Raw genomic sequence first — 24,408 nt, 5'->3', positions numbered from 1 at the left:
CACGTATACTGCAGTCAAACTGTCAAACTAGGCGGCACTGATCAAACATGAATCGAGATTCTGTTACTGCATTGGCTATCTCTCAGCTGAAATGTTTGCAGATACATATTTTAGGGTACTACTTAGCTGTAAAATGAGAAAGTTTGTGACCCGGCAACCGTGTTGGATACAGTTAAACAAGAGTACCAAGCACCACCAACCAGCCAGACCAACTTTCTAATTTTACGGCTAAATGGTACAATAAAAAAAGTTTATGAAAGCATATGAGGTGAAAAATAGGCAATGGTGTTACAGAATCTTGATTCATATTTGATCAGCGCTGCCTAGTTCCACAGTTTGACTGCAGTTCACGGAGCAATTGACAGGATTGACAGCTGTGATAAAGACTCCTCTGCTCTGATTGGTTGTTGTTGCTGCAGTCTGATTCTAGCGAATGCAGTTAGAAGTAAAGGGAAGAGGAGGAAAGACATCGTGTTTTTCACAAACTGTCTCATGTACTTTTTGGTTTCAGCAAATGTGACACAAAGTTATTTTCATAAAAGTTAGCAACTGTATCTTTAATGAAGGTAAAGCCATAGCTAATTCACTCTCCTCCACACTGATTTTTCATTTATTTCATTTTGATCACAGCTACATATCAGTATTATGATTAATGTCTTGGAAGTTGGAGAATGATGGACTGTATTGATATAATGATATAGATCTTATATTTAAAGTATGCCTGTCTCTGTGTCTGACATTTGCGTCAACTATAGAAGGAAACGGGAGGGAAAAACTTCAAATAGCAAGAACCTTTGTCCCATATGTGCGCTGCTTATTATAGATGAAAACAGGCTCTCGCGTGGAGCCGCAAGACAGCCAATATCACACTTAAATAGAATCAATATGAAGCTCACGCTGTACTGCAGCCAGCATCGACTGCTTTGACACACATTTTCTGCTGATTGGACACTCAGACATTTAGCTTAAGTAACTCACTTTTGACAACTTACTTCATCTGAGAGCAGGTGATTTGGTATTCTGCCGGGGTGGCGGAGGATGTCATCTTGCATTATCTCTGTTTGAATAAAATGGCTATTACTGATATGGGCTCTGTATCGTCACAGGTGTCAGGGATGGATTTATTGTGTGATCTTAAGGCCTTTAATTTCTCATCTAATGAAACTGCAAGATGGAAAGGAGTGTGGGAGGATTAGCCGGTGCAGTTTTGCTTGTCTTACTATCAGAGAATTGGCTGCTTATTAGTGTAATTACATTCATTAGCATGAGCCCATCCTTCCAATTGACAGGGGAAAGGCTCTTATAATAGAAAGTGTCAGCCATGTCCCTCTCGTATATTGAGATTTTGTCGCACACATAAACAAGAGTGGTGTAGTGTCCTCTCCAAAGTAAGTTAAATGCACTTAAGATGATGACCGACTTTGTGTATCCAATTATCGCAAAGTAACTTTGTAAGTAAGTGCTCTTGGAAGTGTTTCCTGCCAGATCTCAAGGAGCTGATACCGGAGTTTGTTCACCTGCCATACAACTTCCCATGCCTTTGGTATGAGAGACTGTCTGCAGATACAGCCTTAGATATAACACCGAAACTGACACATAGTGAGATGAAAAAAGCAATAAACTAATCTAAGAAACTACTTTCAGAGGAGGAGAGCCCAGGCTAAGTGGGGCTCAGAGCTCTTCCAACTGGCACTCCTCCTCACAGACCTCAAACCAAACGCCCAGTGGAGGCCAGTTTTATATTTGGACATCAGTATTTTTGTACACTCCTGTTTTAATCATTAATGTTATGCTTGCCGTGCAAATGTTTAATATGTCAAGCACCCCATAATCTTTTTAACCAAGCTGGACTTTCACCGCCCCTCTAATGTGTTTATGTGAAGAAGCTAATATTGGACAGGAAGAGCAACACAGATCTGAGGAATAGAGTGGTCTGCCAGGCCCGTTTTTGTTTGTTTGAGTGCATAATTTTCTTCCACCGCATGCAGAAAGCTTTATCTGAGGATTTTTTTTTTGTGTGTTGTATGTGCACTGCTGAGGAGATGTTAGTCCTCTGTTTTTGTGTCGGAGTGTGTGTATGTGTGTGAAAAGGCTTCTTTTTTGCTGTGAACAGAAAGAACGTCTGGTGAATGAGAGTATCCCGGAGCAAGGCAGCCTTCACAATAACCTCATGATCAGTTCTGCAGAAAGAATATCCCTGAAAGCAGTGTTGTAATGGCCCTCGATGTAAGAAGAGAACAGAGCATATGTGAATGTATTTTAGATCACACTGTAGATCACAGTGAACCGACTGTGTGCAGATGGACTGGGAAAAGCATTAGCCAGATAATCTGATTTTTGAGATGTGATTGTAAGGTGATAGAAATCACAAACAATACATTTTTTTCTAAGAACGCCATTGATTGTGAAATGTGTATCTGTTGTTCCCATCGAAAGGTTCAAATCTGGAAAAATGGAGGAACTCTTGTTTTATAGAAGGTGTTTATCAGCTGCATCGGTTTCAGAATTAAAAATGTAATTTTAAGCTTTAATTTCTTATATGTGATAATAAAATCCGGGATTATGAGCAAGATAAAAGCTAGCCTGCAGGTGTCTGCATGTAACTACACATAATAGTGTTTGGTGATAGTAAAGACAACATCAAAGAGGTCAGGGATAGGTTAGCTAATCTCTTCCTCTCAATTATGCTGAACAAATTACCTTCTTCCTAACCCTAGAAAGCCATTTTCACTGTGGTGCTCTGTATCATAACGCAACCAAAGAATAAATGCATGACACCGCCTGATTGCAAACGCTGCCAATCAAGTTTACTTACACTCGTCAACAGGTAAAGCCTTTGCAGGACCATAAATCACTCCTGATGCCCACAGCGACAGCTCAGCTCTTAAGTATAATTCAGGCTTAAGTGAGATTTGTTCCACAAGTCCAACAGAGTAATCTACCACCTACTGAGGCTGTTATTGCAGTGCCAAAAAAATCACCTCTCCCTTATGTAAATCAATCCCCTGTCATGATATGGAAACTTGAGGATTAACTTGGTGAAATTATGTAGTGACCATAATTTTTAGCCCTTCATTTTCCCCGCAGCTACACTCCACATTCCCATTTTTAAGGCCCCAATTCTAAAAAAGTTGGGAACTTACTGTAGAACTTACCTAAAAACAAAATATAGTGATTTGAAAAGTCCTTTTCGACATACAGTGGGGGAAATAAGCATTAAACATGTCAAGTTTTTTCATTTAATGTATTTCCAATGCAGCTATTCTCACAAAATTTGGACCCAGAAATTGGTGTGCAATAAACAACACAGGAAAAAGTGTTAAACGCTGACTTAAATTTATTTAATGCTTGCAGAAGCTTTTGTTTGCAATTCCAGCCTCAAGATGCTTCCTGTATAAAGAAACTAATCTCTGTGTTCAGATGGGATTTCGGCACATTCTTCCACCCAGACAGTCTTTAAATGTCTTTGAATCTTGGGGTAGGGCTTGTCAATCCAGAGAAAAAAAATTCACTTTTGAAACTTCCACAATTAACTCATTTAATTCAATTTAATTAATGTCCTCCGTTCCCATAAAGTTACTGAGTGCTAGGTGATTTAACACAGTGGTAAACATGCTCGTGTACAGTTTACATAGCCTCCCAACTTTTTTAGAATCAGGGTTGTAGATGTTATTGCTGCAGAACTTGAACAATTCTGCCCCAGAAACAGCTCAAACTGCAACAAAAAATGTTTATGTAATGATGCATGCACAATTGTAACCAAGCTCTGGGAGCCCTGTCTTGGATTTTTGCTGCATCGGGGACACTGCAGTGCAGACAGATGTCACAGTGATGTTGTGTGTTGTGTTAGGGCACCGCCATATCCCTCAGGTACGTCTCAGAGCTCTCCAAAGGGAACACTGTCCTCATTTCTCTGTCCACTCATTAAGTATCGTTCTATCTTTGCATTTTCTGAGGGTTTTTTGTTGAAGAGAAAGAGAGGGCGAACAGTTTTCAGCACCCTCCAGCTCTGGACAGATAGAGGGAGAGGAACGTTTGGGGAAAAGATATATAAAGAGAGACAAAATTACTGCTGTCTAGCAGCTTATGCTCAGATTTTTAGCAAATGGAATATTTTAGCTAATCACAGAGCCGTTAAATAGGATAAAGCTTTTTTTTTATGGCTGCTCTACCTTATCAGAAGCCAATGCTGCCAAAAAAACACATCAAAGGCAGTTACACAATGAGCTTTACCTCAGGAGCATTACTCATCTGTATATGTGTCCTGATGTGTTTGCACTTTTCTGGCAGAGACAAATTTGCACCAAAGGGCAATGTGATTGTCCTTGCCGTCGGCCAGTCTGTTAAGAGGAGCAGGAGGTTAAGTGAGCCCATATAATGCAGGATAAAAAATAGAAGACAACATCATTGCACATCAGGCTATTTCCACCGGGCTTGATGGTATAATGGCTTTCCATCCACCGCAGGAGCTTTAGTGCAGAGCAGGCTGCATGATAGAGGAAGTCATCATGACAATAGTGTCAGGAGCACACCGGGAACTGATAACCTGTAACGGAGGAAAAAGACAATTCCAATTTGTTTCAGTATATAGATCATTTGTCGGCTTTCACATTCAGAGAAACCTTTTTCGTTTTGCCGTATTGACACATTTGCCGTGGGTCAAAACCGCGCTGTCCTCAGGTGTGAATTGTTGGGTAACAGGTGCCAAGCGCAGGGGGCTATTTTTCATCAGTTTTTTCCCCTTTTGACTCTCTTCCTCGGCCAGCATCAGAGAGCTATAAGCCATGAAAGATTCATGTTGGCAGAGAGGTCTCTCACTCTCACCGTGAAAGAAGAAGAATCACTCTGGATGATTTATTTCTTCCTGTGTCTTTGTGAGACAAGTTCATATCAGACCTGTCATTTCTGGATGATTTTAATGCTTGTAGCGAAAACCTGTGAGATTTGGCTGGTCGTTTGTATGTCTATAAATACTCCTCTTGTAAATAAGACTTATCTTTATTGAGGTGCTGTTCATTGAACAATGGCTGAATCAAAAATATCAGTGGAGTGTTGGTGAGATCAGTGTTATTCTTACAACAGTGAAGACTTTAACAAACAGAGGTATTTTTTTTTTAGAAAGTATTAACATGCAATTGCTGGCAGCTTATAGAGTTTTCTGCCGTAAACCAAAGCTATCCTGCTATGTCTGTAATTCACTCCCTCGTTGCTCCACAGCTGCTCTTAAGAAGCAGCTATTAGCTCGGCTTGATTTATGCTCTGCTCAGAGCTCCTGAGAGTTCACAGCCTGGCTTTACAAAAGGGGATTTCAGCTCTCTCCTAGAGGAGTTATAAAGGCCTTCACATTAGCTGCGACATGATGGAAAGTGGGCACTCGCATGCTCTGAGTGCATAATGTACAGTATGCATGAGTGTGGTGTGTGATACATATCAGCGACAGGAAATGATACTTACCCGCTGAGTGTCTGTGTATGTTCCTCCATTCCAGCTAAGCTTCCAGCACAAGGTGGGAGTGCTTTACTGCAAGGCGGGCCAGAGCACAGAGGAAGAGATGTACAACAATGAGAGTGCCGGACCGGCGCTGGAGGAGTTCTTGGATCTGCTCGGCCAAAGGGTGCGCCTCAAAGGCTTCACCAAGTACAGAGCTCAGCTGGATAACAAGAGTAAGATAAAAAGACATGTCAAACTAAACATTCACAAAGTAGAATCCCACACACTCCTAATCCTGCTGAGTGCAGATGCTCTGCTCTGTTTCTTATTGTTATTTTTAGAGGGTGGGTCCATCTGCATTCTTTTTCGGGCCACTCAGCTGCAGAAAGTAGTGAAATAGGTTAGAGCACCCAGCAGTGATATTAATTATAACTGAAAGGGTTAATTTTAATTCCTCGAAGTGCGGTTGTATGACATACATATGCATAGTCAGTGTAATATTTTCACCACTTTATGTGATGCTGAGAGCCCTTTCTGATGGGGAACTGAAGCTGTTATATTGTTTCTTAAAAGCCACTAGACTCCAATAACAACAGTAATTTTACCTCACAGAACACAGGTGTTGCTGGTCTACCGCTGCCTCGATCGGTTAGCTTGTTTGTGTTATTGCATTACTTCCGGAGCGTCCATAGCAATACTTTCCCTAGCTTCCGTGCCAGGGGTTAGTGGAATGAAGCTAGCCTTCTCATTGAAGTTTTGGCTCAGTCACAAAGAGGCATTTTAGATGGGCTAGGAGGTTTATATGTAGCAACATCATCACGCAGAGCCTCATGTCAGGTCATGTGGGAGAAAGGTTTTCGCAGTGTTGTAGTGACCAGCTAAACTAAGTCATGGGGAAGACCAGGGGGTTTTGAGACAGAGACAAGACCAAGACTTTGAGAGGTTTAGACCAAGGCAAGACCAGACCATTGCGAGCCTACACTGTATGACGCACTTACAATAAAATGTGGAAAATGCAAACCATAAGCACTCCTCAAATTGATCTGAAAGATCTACATTCCCATAAAAACCCACATAAAACAGATGGAGATTCCCTTTTAGGTGGCCAAATTTTACTACCAAAGCTGTGGCTGACATCTCCTCCCAGACAGCCACAGCTTCTTCTCCTGTCTCCTGTATTCACTTTCTTGAAATGCGAGTCATCTTTGTCTGAGACTGAGACAAGACAGAATGAAAATGCGATCAATTCCAAGACGAGACCAAGACCCTCAAAATGTGGTGTTGAGGCTAGTGTCAAAACCAAGGCCAGTTTTGAGCACTAAAACACTGGTTTTTAGATGGACTTTGGAAAATATAATTTTGATGCTAAAACATTCATACCTCAACCGAAATTTGACTGTTCAGATTTCAACGCATAAGGAGCTACTGAATGATATGAAAAAAATGGACCTGCCCTTGAAGTCTATATATCATGATTCTTGATTTCTGTTCAATTACATCATCAGCTTTTCTAACACAATGACCTTTTGTAATGAGGCCTGAGACCTTGACTGTCCTGTGTTACAGCGGACTCCACAGGCACACACTCTCTCTACACCACCTACAAGGACTATGAGTTGATGTTTCACGTGTCCACCATGCTCCCCTACACCCCCAACAACAGACAGCAGGTCAGTAAACTCCACAATTCACACTCTTAACACTCCAGCAGACCACCGTGTTTGCTTTACTGTGTGTACTGTGAGCCGGTGTCTAATGGTGGTAATAAGTCCCTGAGCAGCTTCCTTTTAGGAAATCTTCAATCCTGGCTCCTGCCAATCTTCCCCAGAGGCTCATTTTGCCACGGTAATGACCTATCAGTTGAAAGCATGAGCATTGCCATGGTAACGGTACCCCACAGTAGGATTTTAATCAATGCATCCCCAGGGGCTGGACCTGACGTGGTATTAGATGGGCCTCCGTGTCTGTCTGCGCTAACAAGTTGAATTAAGTGAATGTATTGGTGGACTGGCGAGCGATGGCCCAATAAAGCCGCGATTACAGAGGTTCAGCATCTTAGTCTCTGCCCTGCTTGTATGGAAGCACTTTATGAGCCCATAATGAAACCTGTGGGTAAAACCCTGCTGCACAGATATTAACAGTGAAGATACGGAAGGGGGCGGTAAGTGAGTCAGGGGCAGGATTTAATCTGTCATCTAATCTAAAATGTCTGATTGGCAGGATTGTTGGGGTACTTTCTATTTTCTTTTCTCCTCCTCCAATTGTGTTTCATGGAGTGGGATAGTTTCATTTAATCCCTGGTGGTAATCTTGCAGCAGGCCCAAGCAGAGCTCATCTCGTCATCCTTTCCAATTCACACCTGAACCCTCTAATCCTGCTCGTGTCGGACTCTTGTTGACCCACACTGACAACTTCATACCTGCCAGAGAATGAGGTTAACTATCTGCACAATGCAGCAATACAAGCAGTCCAAATTGCATTTGAGGGAATTTGTCTCCTTCGCTCAAAAAAGCCTAAATTGTGTAAGCGTAATAAATCTCCCTCACCCAGAAAGCCCTTGATCTTGATTTCAAACACAATATTTCAGAATCAGAAAATGAAGCTGTGTAACTCTACAAACTGTGTTTAGATTGGTGCAACTGATGCCACAGACAGTCAATTTGCCTCTTGACTTACAAATAACATAGTAATAATAATAATAATAATTATAGCTGCTGCGCAGCGATGGGTCGGGTCCAGGCATTTTTAGGCAATTCTGAGCAACAAGCAGAAGAATTGGAAGACATTTAGGAATTTAGCAACACAATCTCTCTTTTGCATCAGCTGAGGCTTGAACTCACAACCTCTGAGACTAAGAATCAATTTCTATCTCACTGAGCTAATTAGTCAGTGACAATTTATGTGTAGCTTCACAAATTGACTAAGCCAGACGTGCAGGTTTAGCAGCCGTCCATGCATGGAAAAGCAGATTTCAAACCACTGTAAAAAAAATTCAGTTATCGAAACAAAAATCTGAAAATACACATATTGCATCTAGACAGCATGGAGATGTTGGTAATTTATTTTAACAGTGATTGATTTGCTTCATAAGTGAAAAACTGATGTTTAAAATTGCCATTTTTACATTGACTCCAATTGTTCACTTTAGAGCAAAATTCAAAATGCTGTCAAAAATTCAGTTTTTGAGATAAAATTCTGAAATTTGCCACACATCATCTACCATGACTCTAGAATTTTGTCTTTTTTCATGAACATTGAAGATTTATTTAGCAAGAATTTGCATGTATATGTTTACAGTACTGTTTACGTAACGTTACGAAACATAGTTTTTGTAGGACAGTCTGAAGATGCTCTGTAGCAAGTTTGGTGTCAATTGAGCAAAAATTGTGGGAGGAGATAGGTTTAAGAAGTTTTACAATTTTTGAAAAAAAAACAGTGATGAACTTCATAATTTTTAATAGGTTTAAATGTACAAACATTTATTCAGTATTGGGGCTACAGTTTGATGAAAGTTGTGAAGTTGTAGCACGTATGGTTGATTTGTTATGAATTTTCAAAGTTTTGAACTTTAGACGCTTGCTGTAGCGCCACCATCAGGACTATTGGCTTGAGTTTACAGCTGAGGATATCTGGCATGAGACTGGACCTTTGTGCAAAGTTTGGTGAGTTTTCACCCATGGGAAGTATGGTTTCCTCAGAAGAAGAAAGGAGAAGAATACCTAGGATTACAATAGTGTCCTGGCAGCTTAGCCCGGACCCTAATAAAGCAAAAGCAGAAACAGGATATTCAGATGGCAATATAGCAACAAAAAGCCCTATAAAAACATAAAGTAAAGTCAGGATTAAGTTGCAACAAGAAGACAAAAAATACAAGATAAAATATGCAAAATGTCAATTTAAATAAGTACAAATAAAAAGAATAAAAGCAATATAAGTACAAAACCCAAAACCAGTGAAGATGGCACGTTGTGTAAACTGTAAATAAAAACAGAATACAATGATTTGCAAATCCTTTTCAACCTATATTCAATTGAATACACTGCAAAGACAAGTTACTTAATGTTTGAACAGGTAAACTTTGTAATTTTTTGCAAATATTAGCTCATTTGGAATTTGATGCCTGCAACATGTTTCAAAAAAGCTGGCACAAGTGGCAAAAAAGACTGAGAAAATTGAGGAATGCTCATCAAACACTTATTTGGAACATCCCACAGGTGAACGGGCTAATTGGGAACAGGTGGGTGCCATGATTGGGTATAAAAGCAGCTTCCCTGAAATGCTCAGTCATTCACAAACAAGGATGGGGCGAGGGTCACCACTTAGTGAACAAATGCGTGAGCTGATTGTCGAACAGTTTAAGAACAACATTCCTCAACGAGCTATTGCAAGAAATTTAGGGATTTCATCATCTACGGTCCGTAATATCGTCAAAAGGTTCAGAGAATCTGGAGAAATCACTGCACGTAAGCGACAAGGCCGAAAACCAACATTGAATGCCCGTGACCTTCGATCCCTCAGGCGGTACTGCATCAAAAACCGACATCAGTGTGTAAAGGACATCACCACATGGGCTCAGGAACACTTCAGAAAACCACTGTCAGTAACTACAGTTCGTCGCTACATCTGCAAGTGCAAGTTAAAACTCTACAATGCAAAGCGAAAGCCATTCATCAACAGCACCCAGAAACGCCACCAGCTTCGCTGGGCCCGAGCTCATCTAAGATGGACTGATGCAAAGTGGAAAAGTGTTCTGTGGTCTGACGAGTCCACATGTCAAATTGTTTTTGGAAACTGTGGACGTCGTGTCCTCTGGACCAAAGAGGAAAAGAACCATCCAGACTGTTATAGGCGCAAAGTTCAAAAGCCAGCATCTGTGATGGTATGGGGGTGTATTAGTGCCCAAGGCATGGGCAACTTACACATATGTGAAGGCACCATTAATGCTGAAAGGTACATACAGGTTTTGGAGCAACATATGTTGCCATCCAAGCAACGTCTTTTTCATGGACGCCCCTGCTTATTTCAGTAAGACAATGCCAAGCCACATTCTGCACGTGTTACAACAGCATGGCTCCATAGTAAAAGAGTGCGGGTACTAGACTGGCCTGCCTGTAGTCCAGACCTGTCTCCCATTGAAAATGTGTGGCGCATTATGAAGCGTAAAATACGACAACGGAGACCCCGGACTGTTGAACAACTTAAGCTGTACATCAAGCAAGAATGGGAAAGAGTTCCACCTGAAAAGCTTCAAAAATTGGTCTCCTCAGTTCCCAAACGTTTACTGAGTGTCGTTAAAAGGAAAGGCGATGTAACACAGTGGTAAAAAGGCCCCTGTGCCAACTTTTTTGCAATGTGTTGCTGCCTTTAAATTCTAAGTTAATGATTATTTGCAAAAAAAAAATAAAGTTTCTCAGTTTGAACATTAAACATCTTGTCTTTGCAGTGTATTCAATTGAATATAAGTTGAAAAGGATTTGCAAATCATTGTATTCTGTTTTTATCTACGATTTACATAACGTGCCAACTTCACTGGTTTTGGGTTTTGTATAAAGAGACAAAATTGAAATAAACATAAGACAACATCACATAAAAGCAAGTCTTTTAAGCAAGCTTTAAGAAGAAATCATTGGCTCTGCAAGCCTTATCTCCTGATGCAGGTCATTCCAAAGCCAAGGGGCCCTGATAGGCTTGATTACATTTAGTATAAGCTGCGATTTTGGAAGAGCCCCACATGAAGACCTAGGGCTGTGAACTGGCTCTTATGGGGTCAACATTTCTGCTGTAGCTCGGGGCCAGACCCAGACAAGCTTTAAAAATGATCAATAAAATCTTAAAGTCAAATCTGAAATGAACAGGGAGCCAATGGAGAGAAGCCAGGATTGGGAAATTTTCTGTCAAAACCAGTTAAAGCCTGGGTGGTGCATCCTGAACGAGCTGGAGGAGATTATTGAGACTTAAAATTCCTTGGCTTGTCCACTCAAATGCTTTAAAGCTAGACATAATTCACCTTTACAAGCGAACAGTTGTACTTTATTCACCCTTTTTGTGATGCCTTTTCTCCTTGTTCTGTATTTGAATCCATTCCTCCCTCCTCTTACAGTTACTAAGGAAGAGGCACATTGGCAATGATATCGTCACCATAGTATTCCAGGAGCCTGGGGCCCTTCCTTTTACTCCAAAGCACATCCGCTCTCATTTCCAACATGTGTTTGTCATCGTCAAAGTCCACAACCCCTGCACTGATAACGTCTGCTACAGGTAAACACAACAAGCATGCACTACGCCTGCAAGGCTCTCTCAAAGCTATTCTATCCTGGCTGATGAAAACGGAAAGGGTAAAAATGCAGCATCTGTATTCGGTGGCGTCGAGTCAAACTGCCGAACATTAGAGCGCTTCACCATGGGATAAGACGCAAACTAATATCCTCAAGACAATTTAGGGGAATGTGTTTATCTTTTGATGTGCTTTGCATAAATGTCTTCATGGCAAATGGCTCTACATGAACTTTTAAGAGCACTTAATTTGAAAGAATAATAATAATAGCCTGCTGAGTGCTTTCTGTGGTTTCTGTCATGACTTTATAGTAATGTGCAGGAATCACGGGGCTCTTTTGATCTGTTCAGTGATGATACAGTTATTATCTTCAGAGACACCTTGAAATTATGACTTACGACTCTCTCCTCGAGTGTTTCTGAAGTCAAGACGACTCTTGTTAATAACATAGCATTTGTTGAACAGAGCCAGATTAGTCTGAGCTCCTCTCAGTCTTTCCGCTGGAAATAATTTCCCTGAAAGCCATATAATTTCAACACTCTTCAAATGGCTGCTCATTAAACGTACAGTTCAGTATATTTCTTCACTTCTTTTACGTTCTCTTAACTGTCACCGCTGCTTATGATTAATTGATTCCATCCTGTTTTCCAGCGTGGCCGTGTCCAGATCTAAAGACGTGCCTCCGTTCGGCCCCCCTATACCCAAGTCTGTAACTTTCCCAAAGTCAGCAGTTTTCAGGGACTTCCTGCTCGCCAAGGTCATCAATGGAGAAAACGCTGCGCACAAGTCAGAGAAGTTCCGAGCCATGGCGACTCGTACGCGGCAGGAGTACCTGAAGGACCTGGCTGAGAACTTTGTTAGCACAGCTACTATTGACTCTGCTGTCAAATTCAGCTTTATCACCCTGGGAGCCAAGAAGAAGGAGAAGGTGAAACCCAGGAAGGATGCACATCTGCTCAGCGTGGGGGCCATCACCTGGAGCGTCCGTGCCCGGGACTTTGGCCAGTCGATAGATGTGGACTGCTTGCTCGGCATATCCAATGAGTTTATTGTGCTCATCGAGGAGGAATCAAAAAATGTGGTCTTCAACTGCTCTTGTCGTGACGTCATTGGATGGACCTCAGGGATTATGAGCATTAAGATCTTCTATGAGCGCGGGGAGTGTATCATGCTGTCTGCCCACGACAACTGTGGAGAAGACATCAGGGAGATGGTGCAGAGACTGGAGGTAAGATCCTTAAAGACTCAACTGTACTAATCTCTGTAATTTTAGAAGTCTTAATGTCCTCTGGAATAGACCATAGGGGAGAGTAGCTGATCCTTTGTAGCATTCTCTACACTCATGTCTTCAGCATCAGTCTCAAATCATATCACAGCACAAAACAAGATTTTAAAACACTGTATCCACCTCTCAGAGGGAGTAATTCATTCCCTGTAGGAGTTCACTGTGGCTAATTGAGGGTTCCATCTTAGTTTGGCATCCAGTTTATTTTTGATACAATGAGCATATTTCAGTAAAAACAATTAAGCCGTCACAGCAGTGGTGTGTCTAAATTGGTTTTAATGGGTCGGCCAAGGTGCAGCCCTGGTTGGCACTAATACACAAACATGCACACATTAAAAAAAGACTTGAGCATCAACATTAGCTAAATATTGATTTCATCTCCTCCCGTTCAGCCACAGGGCAAGTTCTGTGCTCTGGAAAAACAGAAAAAAAGTCTAGGCTGTATCTTGCTGTGCATGCTGTATTTATCTGCTGCTCAGTTTGGTCACTCTTTTGGAAGTGACAACATGAGCATTGGTCTCGTCTTTTCTCTACTTTGCTGGGGCTGCATGTTTGTTGTTGTCTTCTCTCTAAAGCCCAGTACTGACCAAAGACTAGATGAGACAGTGCATCAGCTTCATAGCAATGACTCTCTCCGCTTTAACTTCACACTTGTCAGACTGTTCATGCCTCCATGCTGGTGACAGTCGTAGCCAGAGGCCTTATGTTTTCAGGTTGTCCGCCCCTCCCATTCCTGTTAACACATTGAACACCTTGAAGGAATTTTCTAAAATTTGGCACAAGTGTCCCTGTGGACTTAAGGATGAACTAAATCGATTTTGGTGGTGGTTGAAGGTCAAAGGTCAAAGTCACTGTGACCTCACGCGTCTCTCATTCACATGAAGGCCATATGTCAAGAACACCTTGAGGGAATTTCCTCACATTTGGCACAAATGTCCACATGTACGCAACGATAAAGTGATTTGATTTTGGTCACTCATCTATATTTGAAGTATTGTCTACTGTCATGGCTACATATGAGTCTGGACAGACATGGATATAAACTGCAACTTGACTGGATGGCACAAGGCATACAAGTGCGAGGTGATGTTCCTAGGTTGTAGATGGATATAATTTATAGCATCTAAAATATGAATGAGGATAGTGATAGTGACATACTTGCTACAGTTGCCACTCTAGTAGTGATGAAACGATAGCCCCTTTTACACTGCCAGATTTTCTGCCAATGTTGGGCCGTTTTGCCAGCAAGCTGCGAGCGTTTAGACACACAGAGCCGGATTGGCGAGGTGATCCGAGGTGCCCAATTTTCGGCCTCATAGGATAGTCACATTGCCGGAACCCTTTTAGTTTAAGAAGACCGAGGCGGCCTTCCGCAACAGGAGGGGCTGTTGATGACATGTGGGAAGAGCTGTTGATGACGCCACACGTGCGAGCCACTGGCAGTGGATAAACAGAAAACAGCTGATAGCAGGAATTAGTGAGCAGCTAGTAGCAAGAGGGAAACGCAAACCTGACAGACACAGTAAAGATGAGCAACTGGGGAGACAAGGAATTGCGTGCCCTCCTTGCCCTCGCAAACGAAGAGGCCATTAACCATCAGATGATGGGGACGGTGAAGGACGGGCCGACTTACAAGAGAATCGCCAGAGGACTGACCAGCTGCGACTTCCCTCCCACGTCACTACATCACATGCTGACCTTCACGTTTTGTTACTTGCTCACGCCCCCCATTGCTCCAAAAAAGGCACATTCTGTATAAACAAAAGTAGGCAGATGGCATTTTGCCCCACTCCGCGATTTTGTTTTTATACTGCCAATGCTGAACAAAGACGGATTGGGCTTTCCTGCAAATTTGCACAATTCCTATTTACAAAAGGCTAAAGAAAACATAAAAAAAACTAGAGGGTTTTGGAGAATTTTTAGCTGTTCATGGGTCCCTCAGAGGAATGCCCAGAGGACTCATACTAATTTATACCAAGAACTACCACAAGATCTCCCCTCTTTTGTCAATTTCTCCCGTCTATTCCCCGAGCAGTTCCTCGTTTAGAAGAGCTGGTGTTGCCTCTAATCAGCAGGGAAAAAACTAACTCTCAAGACAGCATATCACCAGGGGAACAGCTAAAGATAACTCTTCCCAAAACTTTCCCATTTCGACCAGCTGACCATTTGTAACTGACATGACCAGCTGACATTGCTACAAGCTGATTGCTTGTGTCAGGCTGAGACAGGCCAGCTCGCACCACTGCTACTTTTCCCTGCAACATTCTAAAACATGTTAGTCTCATCATGAATCTTTGTTCTGAACTGGGCCTGATATGACCAACAGCCAAACATATTGGTTAGTGCTACTGCACCTTTGTTGGCAGCTGATAAAATGGCTATTTCGTAGCTTATGAAAACCTCTATGTAGCGGTGTTAGTCCCACTATCTACTGAAAAAGCCCTTATTTGTTCTGAAAAGGAGTCCACCAGTATATCCCTCTTAAAATGAGACCTATAAGTAACCCCCATGAAACACAGTAGTAGTCTGTCATCAGAAATGCCCAGTAAATCTATTATGACTGTGTTTCACACATAAGCTGCAGGCCTGTGAAGGAAAATGGATGCCTTTACTTTAAACGATGCAGTGAGGCGTTTTACTTTGGGATAGTTGTGGTCGCTCTGTGGTGAAACAATGCATTCTGCAAATATTGCTCTTACCATTGTAGCTTTACTACTTACCACAAACCTTGTTATTCTATTTTCACCATTATGCCAGCATGACTGTTGCTTGCTCAACCTATATCTATCCTGTCAAGTCTCATGTGTTGTAACTCTGCTCTGAGCTTCTGGTATTTTCTTTTCTTGTGTTTCTGTCACTGCCTTTTAAGTCAGCTTTGGAAGAATATGGCTGACAGAATTCCCCCAAAACTATTTGTTTTTCTGACCTCGTCTGTCTGCCGGGTCCTCTTTGGGTTGTCCAGAGACAGGAGTGTCTCTTGAATGTGAAATTGTAAAGTGAAATCAGAAGAGAGGATTATAGACCTCCTGATGATAGCTTTTTTTTTTGGCTTATCACATAGAATCAGCAGAGGTGTATAGTTAAACGTTTAGGTCACACAGGTACAGATGTTGTCCTGCATTTGATCAGAATAAAACATTATGAAACAGCATTTTCATTAAAAAAAAACACACAAATCCGGAGCTACTCCCTGTGGCAGACAGTTAATGGGAGTGAAAGATTAGCGATTATGTGACTTTGGCCCATGCTTGATTTTGCGGATGTCTGGGCGCAGGTACAGGAGGAAGTAGCTTAAACAGGACACCAACCCAGTTTTGAGGGGGAGGAGAAGAAACAGAGGCACTTTTTTCTGGGGGTCTGACAGACTAAGAATAGAGGACACTTGGCCTCACTTCTTTACTCCTCTTGAGAGCTATCCACTTATTTCTATTAAACCCTTTTTGTACTTCAGCCTTGGCCATCTGTACAACTCTGCGGCTGTGGTTACGTCGTGTGATTTTTTTTGGGGGTCTTCTATTCTACAAAAATAGGTCAAAACACCTGGTTCCTCAGTCGGACACTGGCATGCGATGCCCTTTTTCCGCTCCTTGTGTTGGTGCGTAGGCTTTGCTTTTCCCATTCTAGTTTCCACAGTTTGTTTACTGAACCTCTAATCAGGCAGCCCTTTGTTTCCTTTTAATAACATTGAGGTTGAATCCCAAAATCCAAACCTGAGCTGTGCATGACCTTATTTCTGCATGCCTGCCTGCATACTCTCCTCCACTTATCCCTTTGGCAACCTCATCAACAGTCTCGAAATTTCCAACAGACCCCAGCCAGCGTATCATTGGTTCAGCCAGCAACATGGGAGTAACAATCCATTTCCTGCAAAAAACATAAAAAAGAACCTCATTCTTCTGAGGATTGCGATAGACAGAGATAATTTACACCTTTTCTATTATCGCCTCTCACAGTGAACTATTTTCAGAAGAGCTTGGAAATTAGAACGGGCAAAAGTAAATGTGCACATGAGCACAAAGATTTTTCATATCAACCACCTCAAAAAGATCCCGAAGAAGTATTTACCATAATTAATCTTAAAAGGACACGGGTGTCATTCAGTGTCTACTCAACTCATCATAAGAAAGGACAGAGCAGGATATATTAGCATTTGTGATTAGCCAAAGGACATCGCTTCCTCATTCACTATGCTAATATCCTCTCACATTTACCGTCCACTCACCCACGGGATTTGTGAGGGATATTTCACAGGAAAAAGCTCAGAATAAGTATTAATAATAGGGTGGCTATTTGTGTTACTCACACAGACAGTGGAGCAGCAACAGTATGCACATTTGGAAATGAGCTGACCGTGCATACTTTGCCCCAAAGGTGTCTGTAATGTCCCAGAGGTTGACTTGAATCATGTTTCACTGGAAGGATTTACAGACTGCTGGACCTGTGATGTAATGCGAACCAGAGTGAACAGATTGCCCACTGTAACACACAGAGGCGCCCGGTGTGAGAGCACAACTAAAAGCTTTGTGATAACATCCCGATCTTCAGGGTGTTGCTGAGTTGGGTGGCCGGCCGCATGTTCGACTTTTATGAGACAAGTTATCTTGGTTCAGTTGGCATATATATATATATATATATATATATATATATATATACATATATTTTGTTTCCTGAACAAAGTACAGGCAATCTCCAACATTGCGTGTGTTTCTGTATGTACTGTATGCATCAGCAGCCCTACACATGAAAGCTTATCACTGCATCTGCTGTAGATTTGAGTGAGAGAAGAGTCAAATTTGCAGAATAAAATGAGGGGAAACTATGATTACAGTAAAAACTGTTGGTAAGCGATAAATCATTTCATGTAATTTCTCTGCAATTATTCTGTGGTTCTAGCTTCTCAAATGTAATAATTTCATACTCTTTTTTTTTGTCATACATGCAAGTAAATGGAAAACCCTAGGGTTTAAGAAAGTCAGTCAGATAAAACAAGGTATTCCAATACATCCTGTTTGGCTGCTGTAGATTATTATGGCTATTTTTCACTATTTTCTGACATCTCGCAGACAAAATGTTGAAAAAAATGATCAAATTAATGGATCATGACAAAATTGTTTGTTATGGTATAATCTGTTAGTTAAGTGGTTGCAACAAATTAATATATTTATAATTTATTAATTGTTTGATCTATAACAGGTCCAAAAATATTTTTAGAAATGCCCAAAGTAACATCTTGACTTTGCTTTTTTTGTCCAACCAGCAGTCTAAAATCCAAAGACATTCAGTTTAATACTACACATAACAGAAAAGAACAGTTTTTTGCCGTTATGCTTGATTAACAACTTGAAAGAAATACTACTGATTTTCAACCAGCTTTATGTTATAACAATGTGGGTAATATGCCTTAACGAACTAAACTTTCCTACATGTTACTAGCACCCAGATCTCCCTTCTCATCTCTTGGCTCAAAAACGTATCATCCAGCAGATTTTCGCTGGCTTTGGGCTGTTGTTCAGACCAGCCCAGACGCAAAGAGTGTAGAAGTGGATCAAGAGAGAGACACGCCCCTCTCTCTCTCTCACTCTCTTTCAAATTTAAATTCAGATGGCTTCATTGGCATGATGTCTTTCTCTGTCTCTCTAAGCCTCTCTACGAACCCTATTTCTCGGCTAATATGTGGTCAGAAACATATTTTAGTGCACTGTTTGGCTGTAATATGAGAATTTGTACACAGGAAGTTGGCACCATACTGTTTCCTGAATTGTAAGAACAAAAAAAAAATACTGAGATCAAATGGTAAAACTAAGCAGTGCTGATCAAATATGAACCAAGATTCTGTTACTGTGTTGCCTATTTCTCACCATGACTGCGTTTATAGAAACATATTTTAGCTTACTGTTAAACTGTAATTTAAGATTGTTTGTCAGCAGCCACCCACCATATTATTTCCTGTGTCAAAATTGCCAAGCTCACGTTACATCAGTCAGTTTACTTATGTAAATGATGACTAGATTGCCATGTTTGCTGTTGATAAATCTTTTGTCAGCTATCAGCCATCCAATTAGTAATCAGCACCATTTTGAGGCTTTATCGTTAACTGCTGACATTAATGTCTTGCTCAGGCTACTCTTGCCCCATTAAGCAAAATTGTGTCGTATCCCACCAGAAGCCACTGTCCTAGATCTACAAATTGATTCACAAATATTCAGCCCAGAGGAAACAGGCGACCCTAGATTTCCCAATCTGTGCTTCAGGTCTTTGAAGTTGAGTGGGATGACAGGGTTTTGTCATGTCTGTGAAACATGCTACTACAGATGGTGTCATCAGTGTCAGAGCTCCCTCTGACTGTCAGACCTCTCACTGACGATCATCGCCAGCAACACTACAAGACAAGAGATTTGAGTCTGGTGCTGTTTGTTTCTTTAGGGCTGTGCTGTGGTTTTATGTCACCAGTCACACACACGCACATCCACGCTGCCAGACTTCATGTCACCATCCTTCATCAGAAGAACTTTACAGACCACAAATCCCTCCTATGAGATAATGAGTTAGATTCCGCTGTTATAGATTCAGGCCATTTGGAGGAGAACCTGTGCACATTAGTTTTCTGGATGGACTGAATAAAGGGCGTTGATGAAGGCATTTAGAAAGCCATTATTTAGGCCTAATGAATTTCTGACAAAGGGCAGTTTGATTCATGGTCCCTAATACCCAGACCAATGTCTTCTTCAGACACAGGCCATTTACTTCCAGACTTCACCCCCAAGAGAGCTTTCGGACTTCAAATTTCCAATTTCTTTTGCCCTTGATGTTTTATGCAGAGCGAGTGTTTAGTTTGTGAAACATCTCACCAATATAGTTTTATCTCTTTTTGACAGATGAATCTTTTTATTGCAAAACTGAGACTGTGACATTGCTTATTTTACCAACAGGACCAGTCGTTTCCTAAGTACATAAAGTTTTAGGGCTGTGTCTAACTATGAGATCCATCATGGTTGTCTCAGGTCCCCTCTCACACAGCGGGGTAGGATTTCTGCCAGTGTGAGAATCTGGTGGAGTGTTGACAGGCCATAGTCTGAGTTAATGTGTCCCTGAAGCCAGCTGCCACTCTGAAGCAAATGGAGGCAGTCACCCACAACTGAAGCAAGACTAATCTGATGGGTGATTAAAGCTCATTGGATGCAGTGTGAGGTTGTTTTCCAGTGGTTGTCACAAGAAAACTTGTCGGGTCCCATTGTGTACCCACACTGCAGTGTAGCATGTATATTAACTCAGTCACTTCATGACATCAAGGTAGGCCACCGCTTTTCATCTCTAAGTGTGGTGGTCGTATGTTTTTACTGAAATGTTGCTGCTGAAGCAAGGGGGTTGCCTGAACTTCAGTTGAACCTGAATTGCATTAAAGCAGAGGCTTAGGCCAGGCCACCGATGAGCAAAGTGAGCAGCTTCATTTGCATGCAAGTACGTGATTGGACAAGAACCAGCATTAAGTTTCATCCAAGCACACAATTGGACCAACAGCGTCTGTCCGCCAAGTAGCCGTGGGTGAAGTCTCAAGTCTCTGGCTGCAGTTGCCAGTATTTTGAGAAAAGGGGTGAAGAGATCATATTGTGCTCATCAGCTGCCAGTTGATACAGATTATGTGTTGGTGAATAAATGTGCTCCAAACTCCTTATATGGAATCCACTCTGGTCAATGGGCAAGGCAAGGAAAGTTTGTTTTTATTGCACATTTCAGCAACAAGGCAATTCAGTGTGCTCTACATAAAACATCTACACAACATGCAAAAGGATCACATTATGAAAGGCCATTTAAATACAATTAAAACAGTCATTAAAGAGCCAAGCAAATAGAAAATCAAAACAAGCTAATGGACATTACCATAGAAGTAAGTCCCTGTCTCAGGGGCCCAGCTGATCCACATTCCCTACACAGCACCCACAGAGCCACAGCACTGTAGTTAAAGTGTCCATAGAGACAGGTGCATATTTGCATGTGCAGTACATGTGTGTTTAAGCTGCTTTCATTCAGCTCTGAGGCTAAACCAGTTAGCTCTGTCATGTACCCTCTTATTAACTTCTGTTTTGAGAGGTTCTTTGAATTAGCCAAACAAACATGCTCGTGCTCTTCTGCCTAAGGACAGGATTTTACTCTGCTCTAATAGTATTTTTTTGTGTGTTTGATGTGTGTTCCTTGTGTAATAAAACCCACACACATCTGTTAAAAAAAGATGCACATTGAACACTGTTGAAGGGTTCTGTTAAAATAAACTGTATTAGCTTAGAAAGTTCTTATTAAAGGATATTAAGATCACTCAACTTCCAGTCATTCTCCATCCAGCTCATGCTTGTTTTCTGTTTTCTCAGTGATTCATGTTTCAGACTTTGATTTCTGCTGAAGTGTTTCTGAAGTGCTGCTGTCTTTATGCCTCTGGATTAGTGCAATCAATCAAAGCTGATGACATTGATTTTGATTCTGGTTCCAGATCACCACCAGAGGCTGCGAGACGTCAGAGATGACCTTGCGTCGGAATGGCCTCGGACAACTCGGCTTCCACGTCAACTTTGAGGGCATCGTGGCCGACGTGGAGCCCTTTGGCTTTGCCTGGAAGGCGGGGCTGCGGCAGGGTAGCCGACTGGTGGAGATCTGCAAGGTGGCTGTCGCTACTCTCACCCATGAACAAATGATCGATCTGCTGCGCACATCGGTCAGCGTCAAAGTGGTTATAATCCAGCCTCATGAAGACGGCGCCCCCAGAAGGTAACTCCTTGCCTTTGTTTTCTTACTTTCACTTAAAAACTACAAACAAAAGATGCTACAAAACATATGTAGGCTTCTTATTGTCTTTGTTTATTTGCTGCTGTGCTGTGGTTAGTGAAACAGAGAAGCAGGTGCTCCTCAGAAATCTATGAAGTCACAACAGAAGAGTAGTTTCTTTTTTCTCGTTTTTCCATGCAGCTGGCGTAAATTAACTTGACATTTGCTCTCATGTTTGATGATTAGCATAAAGAAATGCTTACATACTGTTTTTGTAGCACAGGGGTTGATGTTGTTCTCTGCTGATTTCTCTGGAGAGGGGACTCTCTTTGTATTGATGTGGCTTTGTTGCAAGAGAAAGCTCCAGCAGGGCTGTAGAGTCACGCAGACACGGACAGTCAGCGTTTCTCCCTAATGATAATGAGAGGAGCGTTTTTGATTAATGACTCAACTCTCGCTGCTATTGTCTGACAGCTCACATTTGCAGATTGCTTTTTTTCTAACCTCGCCCAATCTTCTATTCAGCAATTAGGATGGGAGTGTTTGGCTTTTTAGGGACACGCACCCATGGGGTACACTCCATCGCTCCCATGATAAAAAGAGAGAAGCATATTTCAAATGATCTTTTGTGATATGAAGAGATGAAGGTCTGTCTGAAATGTCTGTTCTGAAAGCACATCTGCTTGTTTTGTCTGTGAGGGACAGACAGCTCTGTGAACTCATGTCCATCACTCTTTCACACTCACATTTTCGACATCTTTGTTTTGGTTGTGCTTCGGGCTGACAGATTTGTGTACCAGCAAATGCTTTTACCACTTTGGTCACAGATAACCGCAGCAGAATGACTTGACAGTGTGCAGAGGGAATAGCTCCACTTAATCCTGTTGTGATGTTGGAGGTAATACCTGTACCTGTGGATGACAATTAACTAATCATAATGTAGGTTTACGTTGTGTGCATATGTGTTAACCCTGTGCATTTCTAAACAAAGTGTTGATGGCTGAAGAATCTTGATAAATGACAGTGGATAAGGGGTTTTAGATGACATCTGTTATTGAAGATTAAGCCTAATGCATATTTCTGGAACATGATATTAATGACAGGCTTGCTAAAAAAGTCCTGTACGAATACGATCTTCAGTAGCAGCCTGTATACATGTGTCATTATGTCAGAGACTACATACTAGGTACGTGTTTAACTGTGTTTCAACTTTTTGCTCTGGTCTGGCAACAGAGGGGTAACATATTTGCTCCCCCAGATGGCGGGCGAACACGCCTCGTCTGTGAATCCAACACAGCAGCCTCTCTGGCAGAACCGACGTCTAATCCTCTTACCATGATCTGTGATGATACATGATGATACAATCATAATCGCAGTTCAGAGAAGCAGAAAGCAGACAAAACAAACATCTTCCAAAAACGGCTCTGTGTCGACAAGCACGTGTCCAGCTCTGCGGAGATGTGGTTACAGAACGAAGGATTCTGTAAGGGAAGCTTTTTGACATGGTATTTGTGTCAGTGGAAGGCATCTGGCTTGATTTCACTGATATCACAGAAGCCTGTGAAGACACTTTAGACAGCCAATTGAGGATGGTTTTAAAAATACATACGCTATATAGCACTGTGTCCAAAGGAAAAAATTATATCTTGCTGTATGTCCATAATGGGTGGTATGATGCATAATTGAGTGAGCTTGACCCACATATGGCGTCGCTAACAGATGCATCTGGCAGATTAGTAGGTATTACTGTAGATGGCTATACTGGTCAGAGCTGTTGAGCTGCACTGGGAGATTTCTCCATCTTACTTAAACACAGTTTCTCCTCATCGTCCCATGAGAACCAAAAGGCTCCATCACGGGTCCTGCGAATTTTCTCCCAAGGCTCCAACAAATCGAGAGGTGAGAGGTCAGGTGAAGAATCTCGAGGGCCCTCAACTCTTTTCGCTGCTGCGTCTTTGAGTTGCTAAAGTGTTGCAGTCAACAATAAGTGCTCCAGTTTCTCCACTATTATCTCAAAGGAAAGGAATTCAGCAGGGGCCCGAAAGGCCCCAGTCAGTCCCCTGTGGCCAGAGAGATGGGGGTTAGTCTAACAACAATGGACAAGAGTCTCATGACCTCCAGACAATGTACCCTGGCTCCACACTGCTACCATGACATGGAAAAATGTTTTCATAAGCACATGTTGGGGCTGGAAGATGTATGTTTCCTCCTTGGTGTTTTTAAATTGTCAGAATAGTCTCTTATTTTGGGATTCCTTCAGATTCATCAAGGACTGATGGGGTCATCTGGTCACTAAGATTATGTTGGTTTATTTTTTTTTAGGGAAAAAGAACACTTAGTCCACTGTGTAGAACTGTTTAGAGACAAACCGCCTAAAGCTGGGTATGCCCTTAACAGGGTTTACCCTTCCCAGCCTGAAGCCAGTGGAGATATGCCTCTAATATTAGCTGTACCTTGTACTGTATTTATTTACACTGGAGGAAGGATGTGGTTTTAGCCCAGTGCAATACCAGAGGCTTTTCCATCATCACTCTGAAAAGCTTTAAACAAGTTCAACATGTTAGCCTTGGATCAAACTAATGAGAAAAAGATGAAAAAGATTAGCTCTTTGAAACAGGAATGCGATGTGCAGAACATGGCAGTGATTGTATGTTTTGGTATATGG

At 41.8% G+C, this 24,408-nt stretch overlaps 1 protein-coding gene across 4 annotated transcripts in view; it reads left to right on the top strand.

The window, feature by feature from the left end:
- Positions 1 to 24,408, top strand: part of LOC117247979 (signal-induced proliferation-associated 1-like protein 2) — a 104,576-nt gene that overhangs the window by 45,664 nt on the left and 34,504 nt on the right. For all 4 annotated transcript variants that reach the window (XM_078161019.1, XM_078161018.1, XM_033612676.2 and 1 more), the window contains exons 5-9: positions 5,489 to 5,663; positions 6,997 to 7,100; positions 11,531 to 11,688; positions 12,356 to 12,932; positions 21,472 to 21,746. In XM_078161019.1, coding sequence (XP_078017145.1) covers positions 5,489 to 5,663; positions 6,997 to 7,100; positions 11,531 to 11,688; positions 12,356 to 12,932; positions 21,472 to 21,746 — 1,289 coding nt within the window. The remainder of the gene's footprint in view (positions 1 to 5,488; positions 5,664 to 6,996; positions 7,101 to 11,530; positions 11,689 to 12,355; positions 12,933 to 21,471; positions 21,747 to 24,408) is intronic.

Source organism: Epinephelus lanceolatus, chromosome 17, assembly GCF_041903045.1.
Source record: "Epinephelus lanceolatus isolate andai-2023 chromosome 17, ASM4190304v1, whole genome shotgun sequence".
NCBI classification, from domain to species: domain Eukaryota; kingdom Metazoa; phylum Chordata; class Actinopteri; order Perciformes; family Serranidae; genus Epinephelus; species Epinephelus lanceolatus.
Note: the sequence above shows the minus strand (reverse complement) of the source record. Positions and strands in the feature narration are given on the sequence as shown.